Here is a 27,984-nt window from a genome sequence, read left to right on the forward strand (position 1 = left end):
TAGCTGTTGTCGATCATATGTTGTGTCAGACGCGTGAAATTGTTAAGAAGATTGCCTGTGAACCGAGAGGTCTCAGCTTCGAATCTTACTGGTGTCGTGTCACATGAGTTTGTATATCAATCTGTCATGTATAGTAGTTTTCATCGCGCAGAGGAAACCTGCATTCTGACTGATTATCAATCTGTGTGTGAAATGGAGAAGACAATGGAAAACTACTCCAAAGAAAGTCGTTCTGTGTGTTTCATTCTACGTAATGGCCACGACCCTCAGCGAAGAGGAAAACGACTATGAAGTTTAAACGGGAAAGCGTGACAGACAATATAATTCAAGTATGGATTTCCCTTAATTTATTTTCATATGCGTATGTTGGTAAAGGGTTTTTGATTTATGAAGATCGAATTCGATCTGGCATACTATAAAATTATAAATATACTTAATGACTAATTTTATTTACTGCTTAAAATCTCAAAATATAATTGCGTGCAATGTGTGCAGCCCATTTGATTCGGACACTTACCTTGTCCAGTGTTTCCTGCAATTAATTTGTAATCATTATTATCACTAATTGCTTGAAATACGTGCTCTAAACTGTAAGCCTTCGTCCATTTATGGGATCCGCAATCTATTACGATCATTTTGTTATTTCCTTTTTCTAAAACACACCATTCTTCTTCAGCAGTTTCAGTGAGACTCATATTATCAGTTTTATCTTTTTTATGAGCGCATTTATCTTTGCATTTAACTCCACACGGTTTAAGTATAGATAGGTCCTCTAGGTCAAGCATTTTGCATCGCAGACGTTCATCTAAATCTGTAGCAAAAGTTTTGAAGGCATCGGCAATAGGTCTGTATCCAGTGCATCGACAAATGTTGCTGGCAAAGGAATTTTCTATTTCTTCCATCGTTAGTTTTTTGTTTTTTGATTCGTAAACACTGCAAGATCAATTAAGACAAGATTTAACATTTTCACAAAATAATCTCTAAGCTTGTTTGTTAGAATTTGTTAGATACAACCTCCAGTTGGGCTTGTTGAGTTGCTGTGTATTAGTTGTGATTGATGTCAGGCAAATTGTAAAATGACAGCTGGATATTCGAATAATGTTATTCCCTCTGGTATTTTTTCCAGTGAACTGAACTTTAAATTATTAATAAAACTCCAAAAGTGCGAAGGTTAACAGAACTACGATATATTTCCAAACATCAGAGAGAAATTGTAACAAAACAATTTATCACAAAAACAAAAATTAGCGGGAGATTATACTTTTTTATTTTACTTGACATTTATATTTTTTAGACTATATTTTTATTTTTACTTTTGAATTTCAATTTCAAATTCAAATTCAATACATTTGAATAACTAAGTAGCCTTAGTATTAGTATTTTTATTACTATTTTAACAAAAACCTTATCTTTAAAATTTTAAGATTTATTTTTACGCTAAATCTGGGCTTCGTGGCGTCGCAGCCCTGAGTGATAATTTAAAAGAGATTTTCAAAGATTCAACCGACCTGTACATATTCATTATCCACCCTGGGGTGCAGTAGCCGCATTGTGTGCCGTTGAAATTGGCGAGCCTGGTCTGTATCTCGTGGTAGCCAATGGTGCGGTTACCGATGCCTTCGGCTGTGATGATCTCCCAGCCGTGGCACGACAGCACTGATACTAGACACTGAAAGTTAACAATGCATAAGTGTTAAGTTGTTTAGTGCATATTTATATATTTATTGTGTAATAATATTATGTATTCAAATTTTAACCATTAAATAATTATTTTCAATGTAATTTAAAAATTAAAAATGTATTTTTTTTAAGGATAAATAAAGGCTTTTTTTATTTTTTATTTTTATTTTATTTTATTTATATATTTATTATTATGTTTCTCCTTTTATAAATTCACGGCACTAAGTCCGGTCCTTTGAGAGGCTTGCGTGGGGATATGGATCCAACACGTAGAGGCCCTTTGGAGAATTTTGATGTTGTGTAGGTCTCCCGCCAAGACCCGCTCCCGGATATACCAATGAAATGATATGCCCATGAGCAGGTCTCGGCGGGAGTGTGAACTATTGCAGAATAATGGATAGAAATACTGGTCTATAGAATGAAATTTGGATGGACTGAGAATGGGCTATTGCAAAGAGTTCGGTCACCTGCCATAATCATGATAACTGACTATTCAGTGGCAGGTGGTGACTCGCCGCTCACTAGATGGGCCCCTCAAATCAGTCGCCGTGATTGGCGACAAAGGGGCAACATTGACGTGGGCGGCTAAGGGTGTAGAGAGGTGAGTCTGCGGGGCGCGAAATCGTGGTGATCCAGTCAGACGCCCCCGGCGTTATGACATTTTACACTTCCACCCTTCGAGCATATAGCTCTCGCGACTCCACTCTGGCCGGCCGATGAAGGCAAGCCAGAGGTAGGGGTCCTGTTACCTCTCGGTTTCCACTCCGACCTTGGGGAAGGAAGATCGGAGGTGAGGAACAGGGGCCTCCCCTGGGAGCACTCAGGTCCGTGGGGTCGCTACTCCCCAACAGCTCGCCACAAGCTGCCCTGCGGGCTTATTATTATTATTATTTTCAGCCACGGACCCATTGGGACCCGCCCTTAAAGGCATTCATGGGGCCGAAGCCAACATTGAAGAGGCCTTTTTGTACCTTTTTATTCTAAAATGAGATGGCTGCATCTGTAGAGATCTATCCCTTGGTGTACCACCGGGGAACACCAGCGGACAGTTCCCCGCAGCTGCTAGACTATTGCCGAGAAGGGATCTACGTGATTTGGGATATGTGTATGTGATGTTAGTGGGCTAGATTTTTGGTTTATGGAGTGAGTGCGGACATCTACCTTAAAATTACTCACTAAAACTTTACGTGGTAGATTTATTATTATTATTGTTATCATGTAGCTATTACTGTCGGAAATCGTTTACACTAGTGACATTCTTGAATGTGAAATCACATATTAAATTACCGAAACAAATTGTATGGTACCATAAAGTAGAAATCAATGTTTCAATTCTCAACCAGTTCAGTTCTGTGACTCTGTCTGCCAGTTTGACCTTAAGATTATAATGATTGACATCAAAATACAACTTATCAGTCAGATTTGTAAATACTTGTTTTTAATCAACCAATTTTCTTAAAACAAAACTCGTGTTAAATATGTACATTCGTGCAAAAAATACCTTCTATTCACGCGATCGAAGCCGCGGGCATAAGCAATGTACCCAGATGTTAAATGATAGACTGGACATATACATATACACATGCTAAATTAAGATTCAAATGAAAATTGTACCCTGTCAGAGGCGGTATTCAACCGTCATTGCCCTTCAATCTTTAAGCCTGTACTTATGCTGGAGATTGTTTAATTAATACCACACGTAGATTATAGAGTAAAACAGAAAAATCTATAATAGGCGTATTATCTATAGCCAGTATTTACGGTTACATCATAATATTTTATACTCCGTTATCCACGTTTGATCCAGGCTTAGGTATTCAGAATATGATACCAGTCACTTATTGTCCTGAACATAATTTCATCATCATTTGGCTTACCTTGTCCCATCATCTGGGGTCAGCGCAAAATGTCTGTTCCCTCCACAATTCTCTATCTTTTCCACCGCCAGCACCCTCACATCCTCCCTGACACAATCCATCCATCTCTTCCTAGGCCTTCCTCGTCCTCTATATCCGTGTACCTTCCTACTTAAAGCTTTCCTCAGTAAATGATTCTCTTCTCTCCTCATCACGTGTCCAAACCAACCGAGTCTATTACCTCTAATTTTATCATTTATAGGCGCAACATCCTATCCTGTCTATCCTGAACATATCTAATGTCGTTAAATAAAATATTGATGAAAGTAACATAACAAAATATGAAAGGCTTTTGATTTGAAAAGAAATCGCAATACCTAAAGGTTAATTCTACTTTAGGATAAAAGTTTTCCATTCTATGTACTTTATGTCGTTATATATGTCGCTGCAATTTACGTGTAAATTATAAACATAGTCAGGCAAATTGCAGTGACTTTTTTCTGTTTGAAATAAATTGTGATAATGTTAAGCAATCTTCTTTCTAGAACAGCCCAAGTTATACTTAAATACATTATCCGGCTAGTTATAAAATATGGCAAGTTAGCAACTGGTAACTAAATTCTTAAAACCTCAAACATTAGTAATATCCTGACTAAATTTATAGAATCCTGAGTTACTTAAACACGGTGTAAAATATAAGTAGAAGTGGAGGCAAAAACAACAATAACCATAAAGCGCCATACGCCCGCACCATCCATCCCGACACTCTTACCGAAAACCGAGCTCTTACCGAATTGACAGAGAAGATCTTCATTTCATTGCTAGGTGGCAGTGAGGCCCTGACAGCCACCACACACGCCCCGCACCCCCCTTCCTGACACATCACCTTCGTGCCGCGCAGGTCTGCCACGCTCCTTATGTACTCATTTAGAGAGACGTCGGGACCGTATTTACCGCCCACTAAAAAATAATGTAAAATTTATTTTACATACCCGCTAAATATTATTTAACATATATATTTTGCTGATGACACTTAATGTTTTTTTAATTATTTAAGTGATAAGAATTTTAGCACTAGGTAATTTAATTTGGCACTAGGCATAAATATAAAATAGTCTTTTTTTTTTACTTTTTTTTGTGGTATATAACTTGGACAATTTTGGATATTTTATTTCAGGATTAGATATCACCTTCCCAGTTTGTTCAGGTGTAGTGCCAACTGTTCTAATCTTGTAAAGAATAAAGATAGATTTGTATTTTCATGTTTTTACCGTATAAACTTGAGACAGTATAGACTTTCAAGGAGTGATAGACAATCTTCCTGCAGCGGATATAACTTCGCAGGCGCCATATTTTTAATGTTCTAATAGTAATTATATTTCTTATATATAAAATAATATATTTTTTTATCGAATTAACTAAATATAGCATTTTAGAATCAATACAAATAAACTTATAGTCAAATAAAAAATATATTTTCTAAATGTAAACATATACTAATTTACTTGAGAGGTCCCGAGTTCGATCCCCGGCTGGGTCATGATGGAAAATGATCTTTTTCTAATTGGCCCGGGTCTTGGATGTTTATCTATATATGTATTTGTTATAAAATATAGTGCTTGAGTTAGTATCTCATAACACAAGTCTGAACTTATTTTGGGGCTAGCTCAATCTGTGTGATTGGTCATAATATATTTATTTATTTAATTATTTATTTATTTTCATTAATTATTTTACCTGCATACGGCTTCCCGTTGATTTTGAAGATAATTTCCGACATCTCGTCTCCTTAAAGACCAGACTGGACAATTATAATTTTTTATCACACTTTATAACATTTCAAGTTTTTATAAAGGACAATTCGAGGGTATTCAGATTTTTATGAAACTGGCCAAAAACAACTGTAAAAAAGACAATTAAAATAATGGCATAATCTTTTTTCCCACCAAAAGTGTTGGCGTTAGCACAGAACCTTTACTAAATTGGAATTGATCGTCTGTTAGTGGTATAATGTTGCCAAAATCAAAAAGTATATAATCATCTCATTAGGTGACACCGTTATGGTGGTGATTTCAAATTTGACAGGTTATTAAATTGATGGCATAGAGCCAACCAGTGGCACTAATAGTATAGCTTCTGCGATTCCTAAATAGGGATCCGTGGAGAGATTTTGAAAAATGATCTATGAAAATTGTAGTTAATAATTCACATTCAATATAAGTATTATGAATAAATAATTCATAAAGCGAAGCAAAAATTCAGTAAATTGATTTTCATCAACTGTTTAATTTTGTCACGCCTTTAAAAAGCTGTTAGGTTATACAAAATATTATAATAAAGGTAAACTACCAAATCATTTGGGCGACCACAAAATAATTTAAATGAAGACTCGATGTTATTGGATCAAATCGTCGATAAATAATCGTCGTATGTCATATTTCGATGGATCAAATAAGAATCAATAAAAATAAAACGGAAAAGTACTACTTGGATTGAAGAAAACAATATCTAGTTATAATAATGCGTAAATTTGGTTAAATTACACACATAACAAGTAAAGGAAAAAGCTAATATCACTGAAAATGTGAAATGAATCCCAAGAGACGAACAGATGAATCCCAAATACTAACAAAAAAAACCTAGTTTAAAGAAATTCACACGAGTCTATCTAGCACACACTCGGTCACAAGTTGAATGATACTCGTACATACAAACGAACAAATAGGTTTTATACAGACTCGAGAATTGAGAATACTATGTTCAAAGCCCACTATATTTATACTGCCTTATTACACGCGCTCGAGTAATAATATATCATAACGCCGCGGTATATCTAATATGTATGTTCGTATTTTGTATTATATATTATATAAAGTAGTGTATATTTATCTATATAAGTACATATATGTTATAGAATACACTTATTTAGTCAAGAAGGATTTTTTAAGTTTTTTTTCTTTACTGTTTATAACAGATTGAGTTAGAAATATAATTAATTTATGCGCTATGTACGGTTGCATTGTTTCAATATAATTTTATACTATGTATGATGTTGGTAATGTACATAGTACAAAAGCCCATCATTAATGTTTGAAAAAATTCAGTATTCACAAGTTTTACATGAAAATTATTTATCATGAAAATTACAATTCCCAGATTAATAATAACACCCAGTAAAAAAACTTGTAAGAGATTATTTAGAACAAAAATTCATTAAAATTACTACCATTTCGGAAAACCGTAAAAAAAAGAAAGTACAACTACAAATAATAGAAGAATGCCTTACTTTGAATTATAGGATCGTTAAAATTTATTGAAACTAACAATTTAGGAAGTAAATACTTTGGGATTAGGTAAAACCATAATAAATTATACAAGCGAACCTTACTCAGCTACCACACTATCTATTGAAAATCCGTTTAGTAGTCTTGAGTTTCCTGCGTCCATACAGACAGACGCGATAGGAGAACTTCTTTATATAGCATGTAAGGATTTCATAATGTATTTTTCGAAAAACCAATCTCATTGCCAAAAGTTAGCAGTCATGCTTACCAGCGAGTTGAACTAACACAAAAAGATGAAAAAAAAACCAACTTTAACATAACAACATGATGTCATAATTAGTAACAACCGCTTGGAGATATCCTCAAACTTCTTTAGTTTTGCCGCGTCTTTTAAAAGTTATTACATTATATATATATATATATATATATATATATATATATATATATATATATATATATATATATATATATATATATATATATATATTTATTTATAAGTAAATTAAGTTTGCATGGGTTGTTTTTGCAGTGCTCAGAAATTGTAATACACATTTAATTTTGTACCTAATCTATTGATTTTGTTAAGCTGTTGGTTCTCTTTGAAAATATATATTTTAATAAATAAAAAAGTCTTATGACAGAAAAAAATATTTTTACTGAAGTAGATACGCAGTGTGATGTTGATCCCACGAAGTGATTTGGCCCATATTCAAGTAAATGTTTGACGTATATTAATTATGTATATCTCCTGTCTACTTGGAATTCATTATTCAAAATTAAAATTGTTACATATTTGCGTCGAAGACGACATAATAAACATGTAACCTAGAGCTTTTATTTTTTTATTGAATAAAATACAGACAGAACATGGCATTTACATACGAAACATAACATTTTGAATACCCTACCCTATGTACGCGTAAACTTTTTTCGTAGATTGATTTTTTATTAATTCCATGTGTCTGTTTCGAAATTGGACTAGAAGTGGTTGGAAACAAAGAGGCTTTTGCCCAGCAGTGGGATCTGAGAGCTACATAAAAAAAGTGTCTGTATGTATTTTCTATATGCACCGAAGAACACGAAGGGCGTCACCATTGTTTCACGGTTGACATGTCGCAGCAAAAACAGATGTTTGTGTTTTGATTACCCACCGCGTTAAATGTAGTGGTTATGGTAATGATGTAAAACTAATAGCTATCAGAACAGACCTTGCGTTTGTCAAGTAGGTACTGACTGTTATCAACTATTGATGATGCAGAACTTCTACCAACTAAACTATACGAACACGAAAACTAAACGAACAACAAATTTAATACAATCTGTAAAATTCATAAAATTTCTGTTGCAAAAGCTAAACTTAAAATTAAAACCGAGTTGTTAAATTGGTCCTACATCACCACTGCATCTTCCATAAAAAGCATCTTGTAAATATTATTTTTCTCATAAATTTGTATTGCATGCTATTTTAAATATGCCAAATTTGTCATCATGTTCGTTTTAACTCTTGTTGTGAATTCTAATTATAAGGTTATCCACGAGACAGGCTAAGCCTAGTGTGGGAACCTTTGTTAATAACAATCGGATTTGCATGTTCTCTTTCTTGTTTAGATTCTTACGTGTTTCGATACAAATAATGTGTATTATGTAATATTTTATGGCAATAAACATTTTATTATTATTATTTATTATTACGAAAATTATGGCTTGTTGATTTCAGACTTATATAACTGTTTCTAATATTATTTAAATTAAATTATAAACTACCTACAGGTAATTAAACTAAATGAACTGACGCCTGAAGACGACTGAATGAAGTGGCTGAAGATAACATATAAGAATAATGCTTCTGTAGCGTTTAAATCATCTTTTGTAAAATGTATAATTGCTATATTTTTTTTTCTCTTCGGCTGTTTTCTCAGCTCTTTCCAGCGTTGAGCGATGGAGCCTACTTTTCGTCTCCACTTCGCATGGTCATAGGCTTCCCGAGTTGTCAGACCATTTTGGTTTGTTTTGAACTAATTTCGAAATCACAACAACATACCACGAACGAAAACTACATTGAAAATTAAATTTTGTTTCTAAAATTCGACGCTAAAACTAAAAGTTAAAAATTCAACAAATTCCAATGCTATTTTTGCTTTCTTTTCCCTGGGAGGAAACTTGTAGAAATTGTTATTGACTCCAACTGAATATTGAATGCTACACAATACTGTTGTACCGGTGGCGTCTCTTATTTGTCTTTTAATATAATTTGACGAGTCGATACGCTATTAAGACATTTTATCTTTTTATAATATGAATGCATCACTTTTTCTAGATAAAAACGTAGCCCTGTCTAGGCCGATTTACTTCAAATTACGTGATTATAGTCCCGTGCACGGTTTCCTAACCTTGCCTGTGTGACGTCAGAGTGACGTCACCTATTACCGTAAAGGTACTTCCACATGAATCTGCTGTCTGTGTGTACGTACATCCCACGTCCTATAGATTTTTTTTTAAATGAATCGGCTTTTATGGAAGTAGAACATACGAAGAGACCATACTGATCATTTGTGATTAAGAATTTGTATTCTAGTCGTTGATGAGTTTTAGCTAACACTGGTGTTTAACAAGATTTTATTTAATTACAAAGGTTGCATGTGCGTGCACTTACAGTACGGATCGAGTTGCATCTATATAAAATTTATTGCTCTGGATTTTCTATTTTTTAGGACGAACAGGTGTGAAACCAACCTTAGTGACGAATAAAAGCCATCTTGGTTAGCCTTCACGTATAAATAATTGGCAATAATACTTGAAACGACCTTTCTTACCCAGTGGCCGTGCTTGTGACGTCATATACACATTCATTTTGTTGATCTTCTTTATTAATATATTAAAAATATATTGCCTAAAAGTTGTACTGATAGGCTGAGATGTAGGGTAGTACGATTATTAGCAGGCGTATTTCAAAAATTGTCCTTCTTTAATTTTCCAGAGATTCAAACAGAGATGTGACATAATTTAGTATTTAGTATTCGGTAATTCAAGATAATTAGGAAAAATGAGTCTTAAAGTGCACTTTTATTGACAACATATCCTCGTATATCCATCATTGAGTAACTGTAGAGGTCGGGCTGAACTTTTTAAAAATGGCTCCAAAGTTAACAAATCTTTGAGGGAACAGAATAAATAGAAATTAAATTTGGAAAATTTAATATATTAAATTAAATATAATTTTTCACTTTTATCTTTCTAAATTAATTTTTACATGCAATATATGAACTCTTTTAAGTATTTGAGTTTTGCTATCGTCACGTAGATTTCATAGGCATTCGTTATCCTATTTCTAGAGTAACGAAACGACCAAGCGACACGTTTTAACTAGAATGTAGAGTAGGCATGTGAAGTTAGGTCTGGTAAAGTTAGGGCGCATATATCAAGAATCTCGGCTCTACACGAGATCTGACCACTTTTTCATACATTTTGACTAAAGTGTGAAGCAAACTAGACTCGTCTCGGCAACATTTTTACATGAAAATGTTTTTGGTGGGATTAAATATTCCGTGTATTCTTCATACTGCAGTATGCCTTATGCTATTGTTATTATGCTTTTAATACGTTTCCACTTACTGTTTCTGGAATAGTCCGTCTTTGTACGCGTCTAATTTTTTTGTAAATTGCCCTTAAACATGGTTGACGCGCATCATAAGCTATGGTTCACAAAAAGTGATAGTTCTTTTATACCTACTGTTGTAAATATTCACAACGTTACTCGGATGATTTACTGACATATTTCCACATGGATTTTCTGGACTTATATAACCTTTACAATAAAATGAATTAGATATAATTAGTGTGTTACAATTGCGATCAATTCTGTTGGTGGAAAAAACCGGCGACCCATTTCAAACTGATACAGATCTTACGCTAGACCATGTACATATAGTATGAACTTCACAATCACAACTGCCTGAGAAGGTTTAATTTCTGAATAAACGATTTGATTTGATACGTGAACTCGGACCGATTTTGACGCGAATGAATGTACCTTGTATAATTTGTATAAGTATGAGCTTTTTTACTGTTAACAAAAAACAGCAATGTTCGTCAAAACCGCAAAATTTGGCTAACTAATAGCCGGTATAACAATGGTCCTCGCGTCATGATTGCCCGCACTGGGAATCGACGCGAACGCGCGTGATGACGACTACACCACGCTGATTTTAAATTAGCATTTATCCAACATTTAACTTTAGCCGCATCCAATTACAAATAAATCCCAAGTCCACAATATATGCGGCGCTCGTCGTAATGAGATGAAACACAATAGTTATCATTTATTCAGTTCACAGCAGTGTTTCACCCACGGCAAAATGACTCTTTGTAAGTGCATACGTAGTATACAGGGCTACTGGTATCAAACGCTAAACCTCCTAAAGACTACTTGGGTTCATCAAAACAAGCAACTTTTATATTACGACTTTTTGTGATTCGGTAGTTTTATTTTCATATAAAAAAATTACAATCTAACTTGCGATTCACCACATCTTAACTCTATGTAACAGCCAAGCAACACGAGACAGTACCGTAGCGTTATGTAGCGGAATCGAACATAGAGGTAACGTTTTATAGACACGACATTAAAACTAAAAAAAGGAAAATTGTTGTGTTTATTACGTTTAGACAAAAGTCGTAGAACAAAAGATGTTAGTCTCTATGTAGCTAATGCACCTTAGGAAGGTTATGCGTTAGATACCAGTAACCCTGTATAGTATATGGACCGAAGCTTTGATCTTTGATCGTAGAAATGAACCCCCAACCTAATTCCATGGAGTATATGTGCCTCTGTACTGTACCATAATGTGGGCTAAGAGCACATTATACTTCCACCCAATATTAAGTTTGTGAGTGAGGATGTTTGTTACACAATGAAGATAAATCTACGACAGATTTTGATCAAATTTGATACCCACACAGGTAGTATATATTCGGGAACAGCACACAAGGTACTTTATTGTCACGAGAAATTAATGTTCTATAAAATCTATCGTCATAGTATTTTTTTTTCTTTATTTTCATTTAACCTTTAACAAAATATCGAGAAAAGCCCCAGTCGCCCAGGTATGTGTTTTGAAATTACATAAAATTGAGTACTTATTATATTTTCAGTCCAACATCTAAGTTACATCTGCATCTACGAGCTATCAGTGTTAGTTGCACTGCAAGCAACCAGCTTGACACACAAAGATTCTGGACTTATCTACCAGTTGTACCAAGCATCGCAGAATGCAAATTACATCCATAAACCACAACAAACAAGATTGACACAGCAGCCATCAAGTTTGATAAGACAGGACGCGAAATTCTTACATCATGAAACTAAAAGTTTTCTACGCCAAGATTCAAGTTTAACTTACCAGGACGTCAGTTTGACACACCAAGATGGCCGCCAGTCGACAAGATTGATACACCAGTTAAACCAAAAAGCAGGTGTTGTGCATCAGTCAGACATGGTGTCAAGTTTGACTCATCAGACTTACCAGGACGCGAGGTTCAGCTTCACGTCAATAATGGACTCGATTACATTACCTTCTCTCCCAAGTCTACCAGCTGTGTTCACAGGTGGCGCTACTAAATGTGAGTTCAAAATTATTTTTTATCAATAGCTAATTATTAGGTAATACCTGGTGTCATATTTTACGCAATCACGACCTTTCCATATACCTTACCATCTAACGGCAGTAGGTAGTCGTATACTAACTAGTAGATGAATAGGGAGCGTGTAAGGTGTCTCTCGATATTTTCATTCTCCAGAAGCAAGTTCTAAAAAACTATATTACATTTTAAATACATGTAGACATTGATAGTTGATAAAGTATATGCGTGGATGTCAGTTTGATATATCAACGTATGTGGCACGAGTGTGATTGGATTGGAGCCTGGGACTTTTCGATCACACGCGGGCGATTAGAGCAAAGGCATTAAGTCATATATCATCAATAAAAACATTGAAAAACGAGTATGCCAGAAAGTATTTCAAATCATTGCATTATTAGGTCGTTGGTTACAGCTGCCATCATTAACCGGAAGTGTTATTATGGTTATTATACTTTATGCCTATGATGTTGCGGTCATATCAAGTTAACTATATAGTTTTCCATACCATATTTCATGAATTACTTTTCATTCGTTACGCTTATTAATTCTAATTCATCTGTAGGTATTGGAATATTATTTTGAACATTTAAACTGCGTTTTAGCTACATTCGTTTGCTTAAACACTAAAAGTTAAATTGATAAAGTTGTTTTGCTTTCATTTCTCAATAAAATATTTATAAAAAATGTATTATATTTAAAAGCAGTTTGGTTATAAATAGTATTTACTTATATTTAATGAGACGAAAGAAGTGCCTGACGATGCCTGACGAAGTGATGCTCAAATTACAGGCCAGGCGCTCAAAAGTTTATTCGGCTTAACTTACGAACAGATGCTTGAGAAGAACTCGACAAAAATTAATGAAATTCTCACAATAGATTTGATTACGAAAGATGGTAATGAAAAGTACAATTTTACGTCGACGAAGCGATTGGCGCAGGTTTTGAAAGAGGCGAGGGAGATTGTAGTATTGGTACATGGATTTTTGGAGAGTTCTGACGGCGTGATGGTCCAGGCGCTGGCCACGGAGTTTTTGAAGAAATCTGGTAACGAACTAAAACATGTGATTTTCACCCTGCTTATTCCTATATACGCCCTTTGTTGCCAACAATTTGCAATAAAATTGGGTGACGTAGACTGGTCCTAACTATTATTACCACTGTTAAAATAAAGTAGAATGCTACAATATTAAAGTTCAGGGAAAGCTTATTGAGATTCCAAATTTCGAGTAATCATTTGTTATACTTGTCACTATCATTTTCTAACTACTTATTTGAACGAAGTGCAGGATTTCGCTTACTTTTCTTCACTGTGAATTCAATTTAGTTCAATGGCATGTCAAAATTGGATTCGGAATTTCATTTTATGACCTTTTGACCGTAGTCTATTTAACCAAATACCTACTCTTCTTGTGTACTAATTTGTTTTTTTTTTTAGGTTTGGAGATCCTAGCCTTGGACGGGAGGAAAATCATCAATCTCGAGTATTTCCGATCGACCACGTATGCTCGCTTCATGGGAGAGAAACTGGGCCATGTGCTCAGCGATCTTGTAAAAGGTAGTTTAGATACATAGTACGTATATAATAAATACACTTAAAAAGTGGTGAGATACGGTACTTGGCTAGATCCTATGGTATAGTTAACACTATACTATAGGTATAATTCCAAAAACTAGGCGTCGCCTGTGCCGAACACAAAAATCTACTTACGAACACACTTTTAGAACTTGAAACATCCAATAAAAGATCTACCCAATATGATGATGTTATTCTTTAATATATTAATGTGTATCAAAAGGCTAAAACAGGTATTCTGTAACAACCTGTATAACTTTGCTGGAAACTGTTGCATTTACCTTTATTGAAGGTGGTCACCTATACAATTGCTACTGAATATTGAAGACTATTTCAATTCTGAGAGCTGTAGAGGTTTTATAATAGTATATTTAATGTAATGTCCAGTATCGCGATCATCGGAATCGATAAAGAGCACCTACTACGTACTCATAACTAGCTTATTTTTTGTACAATAATAATAATAACAAATTTTTTATCAAACATGAGCTATATTATCGTTCTTAAAAATATGATACAGTACTGCGTGCTGCGTCATTAAAAAGTCAAAATAGGTAATTTAATATAATAATCAAAACTAAATTGTACCTAATGGAAATCAAAATTGGTTTCAAATATAGTTATTTGAAAAATGATATATTTAGGTTAGAAACAGATTCCACATTACAAAACAAAAACTGTATTTTGTAACTATTGTGAAATTATGTTTTCAGAAGACATAGATCCATCAAAGTTCACCTTAATCGGCCACAGTCTTGGCGCGCACATCGCAGGAATAGCTGGTTCGCAAGTCTACCAACTGGTCGACAAACAAGTCGGCCGTGTGATCGGGCTGGATCCCGCTGGCCCCTGCTTCGCTAACGTCAGTGCTGGCAATAGATTAGACAAGACTGATGCAGAATATGTTGATGTTATACACAGCAACGCTGGCATACTGGGCATCAATGAAGCCGTAGGTAAAGAAATATGTATTATATATACGTATTACACAATTAACGCCTATTTGACTGATAAAAACGCTTGGATCCTCCCGACAACTTTGCCACTCCACACATGATCTCCTAATTTTTATTTTACTGTTTTTTATTATTTTATACATAATTTTTATTTTTGTTATAATAATTCGTATGGCATTTAAATTTTATTTGTAAAACATGTACGTGATTTGTGATCTTCAAGTGTCTGAATTATACTTCTATTTCGACGAATAAGAATTGTAATTATGAAGTCATGGGAATCGAGTGTGTCATGCTCACTCAAATGGTCAATCTGGTGGTGGCGTCGTGGGCCGGGTCGTGAGGTTCCCTCTATTATGGTTGAGCTACGCGATGGCTGTCCCTTGCGTCAACTCGTGAACGGGTGCTGCCAGAGGGAACTGATCATCTCGTTTCTCATATATTTTCATGTAAGTTAATTGTGCTTCACATCGATATATATTATAATCAGCACTCGGATCACAATCATAACCTGTTTTGATATACCTTTTGACTATGTACATTATGTACTTTTATATATTATTAGAAAGAAAAAAAAAACATTGTAAGAAACAATAATGGTAAGCCGATCTGGCATGATAGGGACCAACACTGTTCAAATGAGTTTCTTTCGGCTTTTCTTCTCAGCAGTGGTCGTTCCGAAATGCCAGTAGTTTGTAGCTTGTGAGAAATAACTTGAGAATTGACGAGAAAAAGTGCCTGTGAAGGTCTAATTTCTGAATAAATGATTTGAATTTGAATTTGAATTTTTGAATTTGAATTTGAAATTCTTTCACAACTCAGATATTAAAGTGCTCTTGACATAGAGATAGCGAACAGCTGAAAAGAGACAACCATAATCTGGTTAGATATGAATAAATTAAATAGTCACAATTGTCATAGATAAAAGGAAGAAAACTTATACCCAGCTGTGGTTCATGGATAATGATGAGGTATACTTAAAACTCTGGTACTATGCTATTTATATTCTGGTTGAGACGCCAGTGCGAGGCAACAGAGAGGTGATCAGTCATCACATACTGGATTATTTCACCAACACTGCGTCAACTCGACTAGTGAGTTTACAAACTAAGTAATATACGAGTATTTATATTAAATGTGAACACGAGAAGGAAGCTATCAGGTTATAAAAAAACTTTGTTGTAAAAGTCGATTAGCTGTACAAACTATTTTTTTAAGAAAAACATTATAGATGAAATGACTTAAAAAAGCCATCACTTTTAGGTCACAAGGACTTCTACCCCAGCGGCGGGAAGTCGCAGCCCGGCTGCCTGCTGTCCACCTGCGATCATAGCAGGGCTTGGCAGATCTTCGCTGAGTCCATCAACGCACCTGATCATTTCCCTGGTAAACTTTGTGTTTATTTACCAGTCAACATTCAGCTTATGAACAAAAAACTCTAGCTATATATCTAGGTACTCTATTTATATTATTTTGTAATTAAACCTCTCCTTTCTCCAAAGACGTCAATTAACAAAATGTAGGACTTATAAATATATTAAAACTTGCATATCGTCCAGGTATGGTATAGAACGGATGATATTTGATATTATTGCATTTTTGAAATACAATTTGATTTATATTTCAAAAAAAGAAATTTATTGTTGAGTAGGTTTTTCTGTTAACACCAATACAATTTTATTTTTAAACCATATAATATACAGACATAAAATTGAAAAAAAATGTAGATGAAAATCATATAAATAGCTCCATTACCAAATATGTCTCAGTCATAGTTTTAAGCCAATAATGAACATAATTTTGCCACACCTTTTGAAAAAATATGGCCGTGTTTAAGAAATTGCAATAACAACAAGCAAAGACCGTCAAGAACAGAGTAGCATGTGTACGGTTGAATTAGACATTCTATTAAAACTTTGCTTAAACTTCTCCCAAGTTAGCTTGGAGACACACATAGCTACGGCTGAATTTCGTTGTTTTAGTAGAACGATAGCATGCTCTCCATTTGATTTGCATACCCGTCGCCAGTAGACAGGTCAGTCTTGCCGTCTTTGTAATATCGTCCTGCCATCTGGCAGCTGGATTACCAACGCTTTGTGGTTCGCCAAAAACAAAGTCCTCTGGCTCCATCGTACATCATCCCTATGGCAGATGTGGTTCATTATCATTTTTAGACGCGCAGCCTTCACATTTACGTCCATGACTTCGGTGCTTTGAATGGTCTCATTCTTAATCCTGTCCCGCAGAGTGAGAGCCTTGCGCGCTGCTTAGCCCGCTGAACAACTTTTAATATATAATGATAGTTACTAAGTTATTAGAATTTTCTTGGAAAATTTTCGCTGTGGCTCAAAATATATTTGGACCGTGTGTCACTCTGTTTATTTTGCAAGTAATTAAATTCTCCGCAGGCCCGTAATTTAAACTAAGCTCGAGGCAAGTTCAAACTGCCGTCATTTATTTTTCAAGACGTTAGTTTGAGAAGTTCACTTGTAAATCTGCTTTATGGGCTGGCTTGAAGTTTTATGTTTAAGTAAAATAGTTAACGTTTTGTCAGATTTCGTGATGCCTAAATAGCAGACATGTTTTGGTTTCAACATTTTGATCAATTTGTCAAGACGGAAGAAGGAAGACTACTTCGCTAGTTTGTTTTACAAATTTGATTTTAATATAATAACAAAAACAAAAATCTAATGATTTAATTTGTTGGCATTCCATTGAGAGAACATTTTTAGCAAGCATTTATTTCTTGCTCGGTATGTGCAACAAACAAACAAGTTTACGTTGTAGCTTCTGAATTTGTCTTTTATCAAACCCTAGTCTTTCGACAAAAATCTGTGGCGATTCCAATATTCTTATTATTCTAAAAAGTTTATAACATTGAGCAAAACAGAACGTAAGTAACCAGTACAACACAATAAAGAAACGTGATCCCATTTCTCCTGAAACAATGTGTCAATTTCCTTCGTGTCAGTCAGGCATAGTTCCGGAGGTTGCTGGATCGCGGCCCTTTGTAGTTATTAGTTACGTGGATGACAATGTCATCTGAACGCTTTACTTGATCCTCCCCTAGGAAATTTCCATTTGATTAAATTGTAATAATATATATTACTTTTACTTTCCGATTCGTTATTTAAATATTTGACAGATATATAATTAAATTATTGCATTACTCGCGACTGGTTTGCTTTCCAAAATATTTTTAATTCTTCTGAAGATTTTCTATGTATGTAACGATGCTTGTCTCTCAACCACATCTCAAGCCCTTAGAGGATTTTGATAAAATTTGACATACGATTGGCAAAGCTCTTTCTCTCTCTCTCTCTGTTATTATTATCTTCAACGACCCTCTTTTCAGCCTTCTCTATCCTGAACCATTCTCATCTAGTTGTTGCAATTCAAAATTACATCGTCGATCCATCTACGAGCAGCTGTCCTACGCAGCGTTTTCTATTTCTCTCTATCATTCTGAGTACGTTTGTGATTACTTCCTCAAACTTAAGGTGTTGACGCCTAGGGTCTATTTTCCTACTTTTTCATCTATATCTCGCACGGCCCAGGAAGAAGAAGAAGAGATAGTTACACCAAACAATTTAAAGAAAAAGTGTGTGTCGTGTCGTATCAAGAAGTGAAGGAGTTCGCTTTGGAGAGAGAACAATGGAAGGAACTCTGATAAAGGACCGATAGTATTATTTATTCCCCATCCATCAACGATAAATTTTCAACTTTATACACCAAATTATTTTCGTTGTCATTTTCAGCTTTAGAAGCCAAATTATTTATTTATCATATTTCATGTACAGTTTTAGTTAACTAGAGATTCCATTTAGGATTGACTTGCTTACACGATGCAATCAACTAGCAAAACTTGTAACTGCTAAACCCCTAAAGGCCGGCCGAAAGTCATTCCACCAAATTGAACCGTCCGAGTATCCTCAGCTTCTATAGATATCCTTATTTTCTTGTTTACTAATTTCAAGAAATTCGATTTAATAAGTATGCTTAGTTACAATGTTGTACGCCTTGTACGTGCATTCCTTTTTGGAAAGCATAAGATCTTTTATTTTAACGTGTGAAATAACGTGTAGAAGTATCATCTCTACCATCCACAGGAAGCCGGTCAGGAACATGGGACTCGAACCCACAAAGTTCACAAGGTATTAAATCAATAGCTTTGTCGGTCATCGTGAGACTACTATGTATTCTTAGTAGTATATCTTTAATTGGGAGAGGAGAGCTGTATTTCACGCATGGCTAAGAAAGAACTCTTAGCAATAAATAGTTTAAGACTTTAAATTAAAAATGTTTTCATAAGCTTCACTAATTTGTAAAATTTGTTTCCAGCTCGCAAATGCGCCAACTGGACCGCCTTTAAAGGCGGTCTCTGCGAGAAGAATGAAGTATCCTTCATGGGTATATCCTCGGAGAAAGGCGGCCCAGGCCAGTACTACCTGAATGTAGCCTCGACGTCTCCTTATGGGCAGGGGCCCACCGGGAGCGGGTAAAATATAGTGTTATATTCATTTGTTTATTTGGTTTCTATCAATAGTTCGGGTATAGGTACAGAGAGACAATTATTATAAATTAGTGTAAACCAAAGCACAGTAAAATACATTATTACAAACATGAGCGCTGAAAACACAACAATCGATTTTTGTGCACTTGTGAAAGAATACAACGAAAACGCCGTCCCAGTCTAGCGCTAATCACATAAATCCTTGTCTGCCTGTGAGCAGCGGGTTACTATATTATTTTTATTTACCTAGCTTTATTATTGTAACACCATAATCACATCGTCAAGATAAATAATCTTACAAGTTAAACTAATAAAATATTTATATTATTCGTCATTATCAATCGGACTTGGTAACCACGCGTTCCCAGCATATTTTTTTTTGGTAGACTTCACTCGACATACGGCCACACCCTATTCCTGCAGTAATGAATCTTCTCGAACACAAGCATGACTCCAGTGAGGATGTAACAGCCGAATAGGACCGCCAGCAAACCTGAAATCTGTTGTATGCTGGTGGTGACCTCGGCTGCTAACGAGCAGTCCACGGGAGAGGCGATGGTGACAGAGACCAGGCGTTGGATGAGACCTGCTTCCTGCATTCGGAGAGCGCTGTGAAGACCGTTTTGGATATCAATTAAAAAAAAAAAAACTTAATATTGTCTTGCAACAGATTCTAGTACGACCAAATAGAGGTAAGTATTTGTTTTTCAAATTAGAATTGCTTTTTTGTAAGTAGAACAAAATATCTATTTGATCTTGATATACATAAATAAGTTGTTATATGTATATACTTTTGTAACTTTTACAATCAACAATGTTGTCTGTCTTGCTGCATACGATACTGAAAGTTTGAACATGACAGGGTTTGCCATAAAAAATGTCTTTACAACAACATCAATTAATAAACCTTTAACAAAACAGGCAGATATTATTTTTAAAAAATATTGGATTGTGCTACCTATTGTTTGGATAGATGTCGGCGCCACTTATCTATGTAGAAGTATGGTACAGTATTAGTATAAGTACTCTCACCTGATTTTAATTTCTTCTTTAAAGCGGAAATCCTTAGAAACGACCAAATATTTTGGAAGCTTCGAAAATAAGTCTATTTCAAATATATCGCAAATTTCTTTATAATTGAATCCTGAAATTTAATATTCGTGAGAAACCATATTTTCTTTTATTGAAATAAAGTATAAATAAAAGAGCCTTCTAGAATATTCTCGTCACATTTCGAGTTTTTTTTTCTTTGCCTCATATTTTTTGGCTTGTTTGAAAGTTTTATACTCTTTATGGTATAATTATGTATCTAGTTTTACCTGTACCGTGTGGCACTAGTCAACATTGACGTTAATTTTAACCTGCGCGCCGCCGTCGTTTATAGATAAAATGGCGTACTTTGCGTTTCTGCGCTGGTTAGTGGATTGCTCATAAATTTGTGTTGGATCAACACTTTTGGGCACGGTTAGTAAAATAAACTTAGATATTTGACTCACGTTTAGCTAAATCGCGATTCACCATAACGAAGTCTGACAGAAGGGCCGTTTTGTTCGACCTCACAGCTTCGAGTCCCGTGGATATGTTCACTACTTGGAAATCACGGATATGCTCGAATATACTGCTATTATTTGACAACTGAAATAAGTATATAATTAAGTACATAATTCTATAAATATGTATTATGTGACGTGTGGTCCCGCCTTAGAATGTGACCACTCCATATCTTCCAGTGGATGTCAAACGAGGCGACTAAGGGTGATATTGCCATAACAGCTGATAAGTAACAAGATCATTCCCAAAGAGGATTGACTTCAGGCAGGCGGCCGGTTGTAAAATCATAACCAAATCTCTAAAATTTGAATTATACGAACCATAGGCTTTAGAGCGTCACAGCTCCGAATGGGATCACGCAAAGATGAGAGAGAGAGAGAAAAATAATTCCATAAACATTATGGATTCGAAACAGATTGACAGACAATATAGAGATACACGAAAAGCAAAGTTGTCATGTCGATATGAAACCTAATATAAGACTGTTCTACACATGTTGATAAACAAATGAGTCTGAATGGCATAACATTTTAGTTTTATTGTCTTTAATATCCTTATTGATTAATCAAACATGTCAACAGATTGAAGAGTTAATTGTAGTTCCAGTTTCGTCTTCGTTATAGTCTCAATTTTATCATGTTTGATTTTAAAACTCTAGACTGATGAGTGTATCCCAATGACAGCAGTTCTATGTTTTATATACATATATTTCTATAGTATATTATTATTATACCTACGTACGATATAACTTAAACCACTTGTACCCGTTTCTGATAATCCTTTATGTCGTCCAAATACATGTAATTGTAGTCGCTCTGAGACAACTCCTCTAAATCAAAGTTGTCTTCCTTGTCGATCACCAAGTGGGAGAGGAGGTTTGAGGTGTAGAATGTGTATATGACGTAGGTGAATAAGAAAAACACGAAGTGTGCAGTGCGACGAGGTACGCTGGTTGTCTCTACTGGGAATACTGAAAAAGTATGACATTTAGCGTTGTTAAACTATCGTTGTTTAACGTTAGGCCTGATAGCTATTTTGCAGCAATACTAGTGACAAAGAACAGTATTATCGTTAGTATCGAACCGTGATGACGAATCGATACATTAGATAGTGTTCAAAACTATCGATAGCTATCGATACAACTATTGCTTTTTGCGATCGAATCGCGAATTTTATCTTATTTTAAATTTAATCTTGCATTGCATGATATAGGGTTGTAGGTCGGTCCGCTAATAATGACGTATTTACATTTCTATTTCATTTGGTGTCGGGTCTGCGCATACACCTGCACCAGAAAACTCTTCTCCGGGTATTTATAATTTGCTTCATGATCTCTTTTTTATATAGGCTTGGGTATGTTGAGAAACTGCCTGATTGGGTGGTCTCACTTACTATGCTGACAGAATCCTCCAATAGTCAGTAGCAGTTCGAACACAAAGCTGCATTCCCCCTCATTGCCCAGCCTCCTCTCCCAGCGACTGAGGATGAAGAAGATAGTGGCCGCGATGAAAGTCATGGCATACAGGCACGACCACACGGTGTTGTTGAAGGGTTTGCTGAAGAACATCCTCAGCATACGCTGCTTATGTTCCCGACGGAGAAGGAAGCCTACCCTGGAAGATTATTGTAAAAAAATTCAAATGGCTGAAAAGATTTTACAAAAATTTCATTTTTTAATGATATTTTTGTCATAGATAATCTGCACCCAAAGCGTGACAAAAGGTCATGTTCGTAGTTGAGTCCCTCCTGGGCGTATCATCACGTCATTCTTATCATAATAAAAACATTGTCATGAGAACTGAAGCAATATAGGAAACAACTCTGGTAATCTAGTGGAATCGGACAAAATTGCAAGGTTTGTTTACTGACAAACAAACAAATCAGGTAAAACTTTATAAGTATGGCATGTTACAAAATACAAACAAGAGATCTTAATCACTTCGTATGTATTGACATTTTGTGACACACTGTGTACATCATTTAAAGAAATCAGTCAGTAAACCCTACCTCCATACAAACAGAGCATGCACTGGGTACACCTGGCCCACAGTGTCCAACCGGAGGGCCACGGGCCGCGCGTAGATGTCAATGGTGCCGTTACCCAGTAGGGTCTGGGCGCCTATCTCATCTATCTCCTGTGGCTCCAGGAATACGTATGTTACGCTGTAAATTTAATGATAATAAATGGATCTGAAAAGCCATCATTGGGCTAATGACGCAGATTGATACTATCAAAGTACAAAAATAACATAATTTTAAAAAATCCAAAAATTTATGAATGACATGACACAACTAACATTGAAGTCCTTTTAACCAAAAAGTTAATAAAATTTCTTACTTAATCTTGTAGACGAAATTAAGAATCCTCAAGAAGAGACAGCCCAAGAGATTGTGTCTCAACATGGCCTTAGGGAAGACGGTGTTGTAGTCCACTGTGTCACAGTTTAATGAAGTACCTACTCTTAGTTGCTTATTCATTATGCCTAGAGTAGTATCAGGCATAAGGATGAGTGAAAATACTAGAAAAATCCACGACGTCATATTATTTGTGAGAAATGGTCTACCAACTAGCCGCCGACGACCGTGAAAAATGGAGGCGAAAAAGTAGGAAAGGAAACAGAGAAACTGCTCAGTTGAGAGAGAGAGAGAGATATATTTGAGAGAAGTGAGATATAATAGTGATCCTCCACTCTCGATTGGAACATAAATGTTGTATGAAATAAATCAGTGAAGACTACACTTCATAATGCACTGTACTTAATTTATAATTTAACGTATTTTCTTTTCATAATTGCCCTCTTATAAAAGTGGGTCTCAATTAAATCGCCTGTGAAAACGATGGCAATTTTATTAACCAAATAAAGAAATGAACTGAAAATAAAATCTCCTTCTTCATTGAAACTTCGGTCGTCGTCGCCACAGCCAAATTTTATTTTTATTTTTTTCGTCTCAAGACATCACCAAGAATGCAACCTGGAATACGCCAGATCTTTCTGGCTTTAGCCACAAAAGCTAGATAAGTATAAGATTAAATTAAACTATGTAAATATTAAAATATCTGAACTAAGTACATAAAGGACAGTCATATAAGTAGTTATTATTACAACACTATTACAAAAGCGGGGCAAAAATAATATTCTTGCGTTTTGTTTTTACTCCGCTTCGATGAAGGAGCTGTTTAGAATACTGGTATCTAATGGTGTTCAAATATTGACGTCATTACGTTTGATATAACACGGGTTTAAACTGACAAGGAGTCGTTAATATTTAAAAATATCATACAATTGTGTTACCTGGCTATATATGGTACATGTACCAATATACCAAAACTATAAAAACAGTTCTTTTTTTATCAAAAAATCTCGAAACTGGTTTATCAATTTACTATAAGAAGATAATTTCGAAAGTCCAATGAAAATAAAGAGTCAAGGCTAAATATTCTTTTTTATTTATTTAAACTTTATCACAACATGCAACTGTATTGTAAGTGCACAATAAGTGAATGCTGAAAGGTTGTGTGCAAACCCTATATCGTTCATATTCAGTTTCAGCTTTGAATTTTCAATTGATTTGGCTGGATTGACCATATATTTATTCATGTGAGAAAAATAACATACTATTCCATCTAGATTTGAGTATTGTCACACTGATTTCTCTCCACGGTCATTTCCCTCCTAAATAGTCCGAATCGCAGTATAACATTCAAAATACATAAATTAAATTTCCTTTTTGACCAATATTATTGGAAATGCAATACGAAATTGTTCTCTGACTGGCACACGCCTTCCTACGTCAGAATCGATATAATATCTTTGTTTCTGATATAAGGGTGTTAATACAACGCAAAGTTACATAAGTTCCTTTGAAAATAATATTTCAGTAAAGGTATGCGAAAGAAACTCGTACGATCAATAAAGACATATACATTCGAACAAGGAATATATTGTAACATGGGATTCTTAATAAATATAAGTGTAGATATTTGTGGATAATGGAATTATTTGTCAATGATACATATAGATTGTTAATGATAAAACGATCGCAAAATATCTTGTTATTTATCAACAATATACGATCCGCATCTACTATTATTACACGGGGATGTTGAATAGAAGAACCACGCAACTTATTTGAAGATTAATTAATTGGCAACACTGACATATTTAAATACGCATCAAATAAATCAAGAAGGCCGTGGTGTGTATTGAAATTATCTTTATCATCAACGCACGATGGAGAAGCAGAGAACTAAACTGAATAACATCGCTGCGAAGAAGTTTCTCTGCCGCTATGAGCTCAAACTCGGGGCTAAAGTCGTCGGGACACTTATGTGTGTGAGTAGATTCAACCAATTATTATCACAATAATCATTTGGTTATGCGAAAACGTGCATCTTCTAAAGACGTTACACAAGCTACACGTTTTAACTAGTATGTGAAGTTAGGTCTGGTAAAGTTAGGGCGCATATATCAAGAATTTGTCTCTACATGAGATCTGACCACTTTTTCATAACTTTTTCACGGGATAAGCAAAATAGACTCGTCTTGGCAACATTTTTACATGAAAATGTTTTTGGGGGGATTAGTTTTCTTGTTAACACATTCATTAAGTTTTAATCTCTTCACATTCTATATATCTTTTGGAGTAATTTGAGTTGAAATGCAACAATGAGGTATATCCTTTTCATTAATACTTTTAATCATCCTTGAATTTAATATTTTTACATTATTTTTGTCTGTCCTTACTTCAATGCAGTCATGGACAGAACAACCTAAATCAAATCTTGTAACAACACAACCTATTTCCAGCTGGTGATGTTGGCGTGCATCATAGCCTGTATTGTCCAAGCCCTGGGCCTGAACGACTGCAAGTCTTGTTCGTACAACTCCTGGAAGCATGCCTACAGCCTCAGTATCTCAGCTGCAGTCTACTGCTTCATCCTACTTTGTGTCAACCTCTGGTTCCTTTGGGGAGTCTATAAGGTGATAGAGAAGCTATAGACTTCGTCATAATTTTTGCTTCGCTCACACAAGAAAGAGACTTGCGCGTCATGGCAATACTCGAGAAGAAACGTGACAGAGCGCTAATTTAGTCCTTCATCGTGTACCCATCGGTTTTATAGCGTTAAATCTGCCGCTTCGTACGAGATGGACCGGGAAATTGTATAGAAATGTTATATATCTTCTATAAGATTCTATGGTACAACGAAGGCAGCTTACAGACAAACACGTGACGAACGATAGTTAACTGATTAGAAAATAGTGGGTACTTTATAGGTACGAATCGGACCGGTAAGTGACACAGTACTCGTGTAAACACTTCGTATAGTTGTAAATCTGAAAGGGTCATAACAACGATTGCGCACGTTAATGATGATGCAACTCACCCTATTTTTTTTAGTTTGAATTATTTCTTTCTCTGCCAGCTTGGAGCAGTGCACGATGTTTCAACACCTTCGAACCTTATAACTACTAGTTTATACATTTGTCCATTATTTATAAAACTTTGTACTGTAAGTCCATGAAGATGATATCGATCTATGTTCCAGGAGAAATCATCAGTGATACTTAGCTGGGTGGTGATCACAGCGGTGTGGCTGGCACAGACCATCTGTCTCCTGATCGTCCTCATCATCCAGTACTCCAGTGAGGCTGCTTTTGTGGCCTGGGTTATTTGTTTATGCCTTGCGATTTTGTGTATCGGTAAGTTCAGTTCTTCTGTCTCTCATCTTCGCGTGCTTCCGGTTAACGGAGTTGTGACGCCGCAATGATTCACGGTAAAAAATAAAACATTTTTTTTTAACATTTGGCTATGATTTTACAACGGGCCGCCTGTGTAACCTCAACCCTTCTTGGGAATGCTATTATTATCCAATCAGCTGCCGCAAAGCAGTGTGTGCCCTGAGTCACTATGTACGATATGTACGGGAAGATATACCTACCTAATACTATTTGCAAATACAAAAATTTCTATGTTTTATTTTAACGAATGAATTAAAAGACTACTAGACCAATTTGAGGTATACTAGAGAGGTGAGGTACTTTGAGAATATCATAAACATTGCGAACCGCGGGAGATGTCGCGGTCGGCCGCAGTGCCGAAATAAGTAAGAAACCGAAATTTAAATTGTCACAATGGCGCAGAGTTTTAGCAAGATATTAACTTTGCTAGGCTTCACGAAGTTCGTGTTTATTTCAGAATATTTGTTAGAAAGGCACAACTTCGCATGGCAACAATGTTTGGGTTCGGGCTGCTTTACTAAACTGTACTGTTTAGCTTGGTGTTTGGTTTGTACTTTATATCAAACACAATATGGAAACCTTGCTGCGTTCCGGGCATTACTCCTTTGGGAACCGAAAAAGTACTATGTCGTTTAAGAAACGACTTTATAATTTATTGACTGTTAAATGTTTCTACAGTGTTCAAGATTTTTTGAATACTAAATTGACATAAAGCTACCTGGATTTTGACATGAATTGAACAATACTAACTTATGACTAGAATATAAATGCTTTTTATGTTAATGTTTGATATGGAAATCATTTTTTTATATTAGTATGCCATCACAGGCTGAATGATTGGAACTAAATTCGTAAATTAACACTATTTGTACCCATTCAATGCAGATAAAGACATTCTTATTCTTATTCTGACATTGTATAAGAAGCTATATAGTTTTTGAGTTCCGTGAGTAAATTTTGAAAATCAGTTGAGTACTTCCAAAGATTAGGCTCTACAAACTTACAATGTGAATTAAGTGCGCTTGGTGGTCGTCACATTCTATTACGATTAACTGTTTTCGCAGGTATTCTTTTATATTGTCTGCTGGTGGGGTACGGCTACTGGCTGGAACTGAAGAACAAGGGGAATCAAGAACAATGAATATATTTATATCAACCAGTACACTTATCCGTTGTTTTATTCCTCTGAA

At 35.3% G+C, this 27,984-nt stretch overlaps 4 protein-coding genes across 6 annotated transcripts in view; 2 read left to right on the top strand and 2 right to left on the bottom strand.

Moving 5' to 3' along the window:
• The window catches only part of LOC128674487 (uncharacterized), a 29,638-nt gene extending 23,370 nt beyond the window's left edge, over window positions 1-6,268 (bottom strand). The window contains exons 1-5 of the mRNA XM_064436298.1: window positions 5,886-6,268; window positions 5,274-5,437; window positions 4,327-4,496; window positions 1,509-1,669; window positions 518-933 (exon numbers count right to left, since the gene is read on the bottom strand). Of these exons, the coding sequence (XP_064292368.1) occupies window positions 518-933; window positions 1,509-1,669; window positions 4,327-4,496; window positions 5,274-5,316 (790 nt within the window). The 5' untranslated portion in view covers window positions 5,317-5,437; window positions 5,886-6,268. The remainder of the gene's footprint in view (window positions 1-517; window positions 934-1,508; window positions 1,670-4,326; window positions 4,497-5,273; window positions 5,438-5,885) is intronic.
• Window positions 6,269-11,126: 4,858 nt separating this feature from the next.
• On the top strand, window positions 11,127-19,847 carry LOC128674381 (phospholipase A1-like). Of its 3 annotated transcripts, none has more exons than XM_053752880.2 (8): window positions 11,218-11,420; window positions 11,539-11,779; window positions 11,972-12,439; window positions 13,250-13,504; window positions 13,896-14,015; window positions 14,747-14,985; window positions 16,253-16,375; window positions 19,331-19,847. In XM_053752880.2, exons 2-8 carry the CDS (start codon window positions 11,731-11,733, stop codon window positions 19,439-19,441), a joined length of 1,365 nt encoding a protein of 454 aa, XP_053608855.1. In that variant the 5' UTR covers window positions 11,218-11,420; window positions 11,539-11,730; the 3' UTR covers window positions 19,442-19,847. The 3 variants fall into 3 exon arrangements, with proteins under 3 accessions (XP_053608854.1, XP_053608855.1, XP_053608853.1); XM_053752878.2 differs by having other exon boundaries at window positions 11,221-11,420; window positions 14,747-14,989; window positions 19,331-19,838; XM_053752879.2 differs by lacking the exons at window positions 11,218-11,420; window positions 11,539-11,779 and adding an exon at window positions 11,127-11,185 and having other exon boundaries at window positions 14,747-14,989; window positions 19,331-19,835.
• Window positions 19,848-19,891: 44 nt separating this feature from the next.
• On the bottom strand, window positions 19,892-24,034 carry LOC128674383 (uncharacterized). Its single transcript, XM_053752881.2, has 7 exons — window positions 23,392-24,034; window positions 23,061-23,216; window positions 22,446-22,666; window positions 21,818-22,023; window positions 20,999-21,137; window positions 20,535-20,646; window positions 19,892-20,111 (listed from the first exon to the last, which is right to left on the bottom strand). The coding sequence occupies exons 1-7, from the start codon at window positions 23,592-23,594 to the stop codon at window positions 19,892-19,894; spliced, it is 1,257 nt and encodes a 418-aa protein (XP_053608856.1). The 5' UTR covers window positions 23,595-24,034.
• A 774-nt stretch (window positions 24,035-24,808) lies between these two features.
• LOC128674190 (uncharacterized) lies at window positions 24,809-27,958 on the top strand. Its single transcript, XM_053752594.1, has 4 exons — window positions 24,809-25,387; window positions 25,862-26,035; window positions 26,602-26,755; window positions 27,859-27,958. Exons 1-4 carry the CDS (start codon window positions 25,286-25,288, stop codon window positions 27,933-27,935), a joined length of 507 nt encoding a protein of 168 aa, XP_053608569.1. The 5' UTR covers window positions 24,809-25,285; the 3' UTR covers window positions 27,936-27,958.
• Window positions 27,959-27,984: the final 26 nt, after the last annotated feature.

Source organism: Plodia interpunctella, chromosome 12, assembly GCF_027563975.2.
Source record: "Plodia interpunctella isolate USDA-ARS_2022_Savannah chromosome 12, ilPloInte3.2, whole genome shotgun sequence".
NCBI lineage: Eukaryota > Metazoa > Arthropoda > Insecta > Lepidoptera > Pyralidae > Plodia > Plodia interpunctella.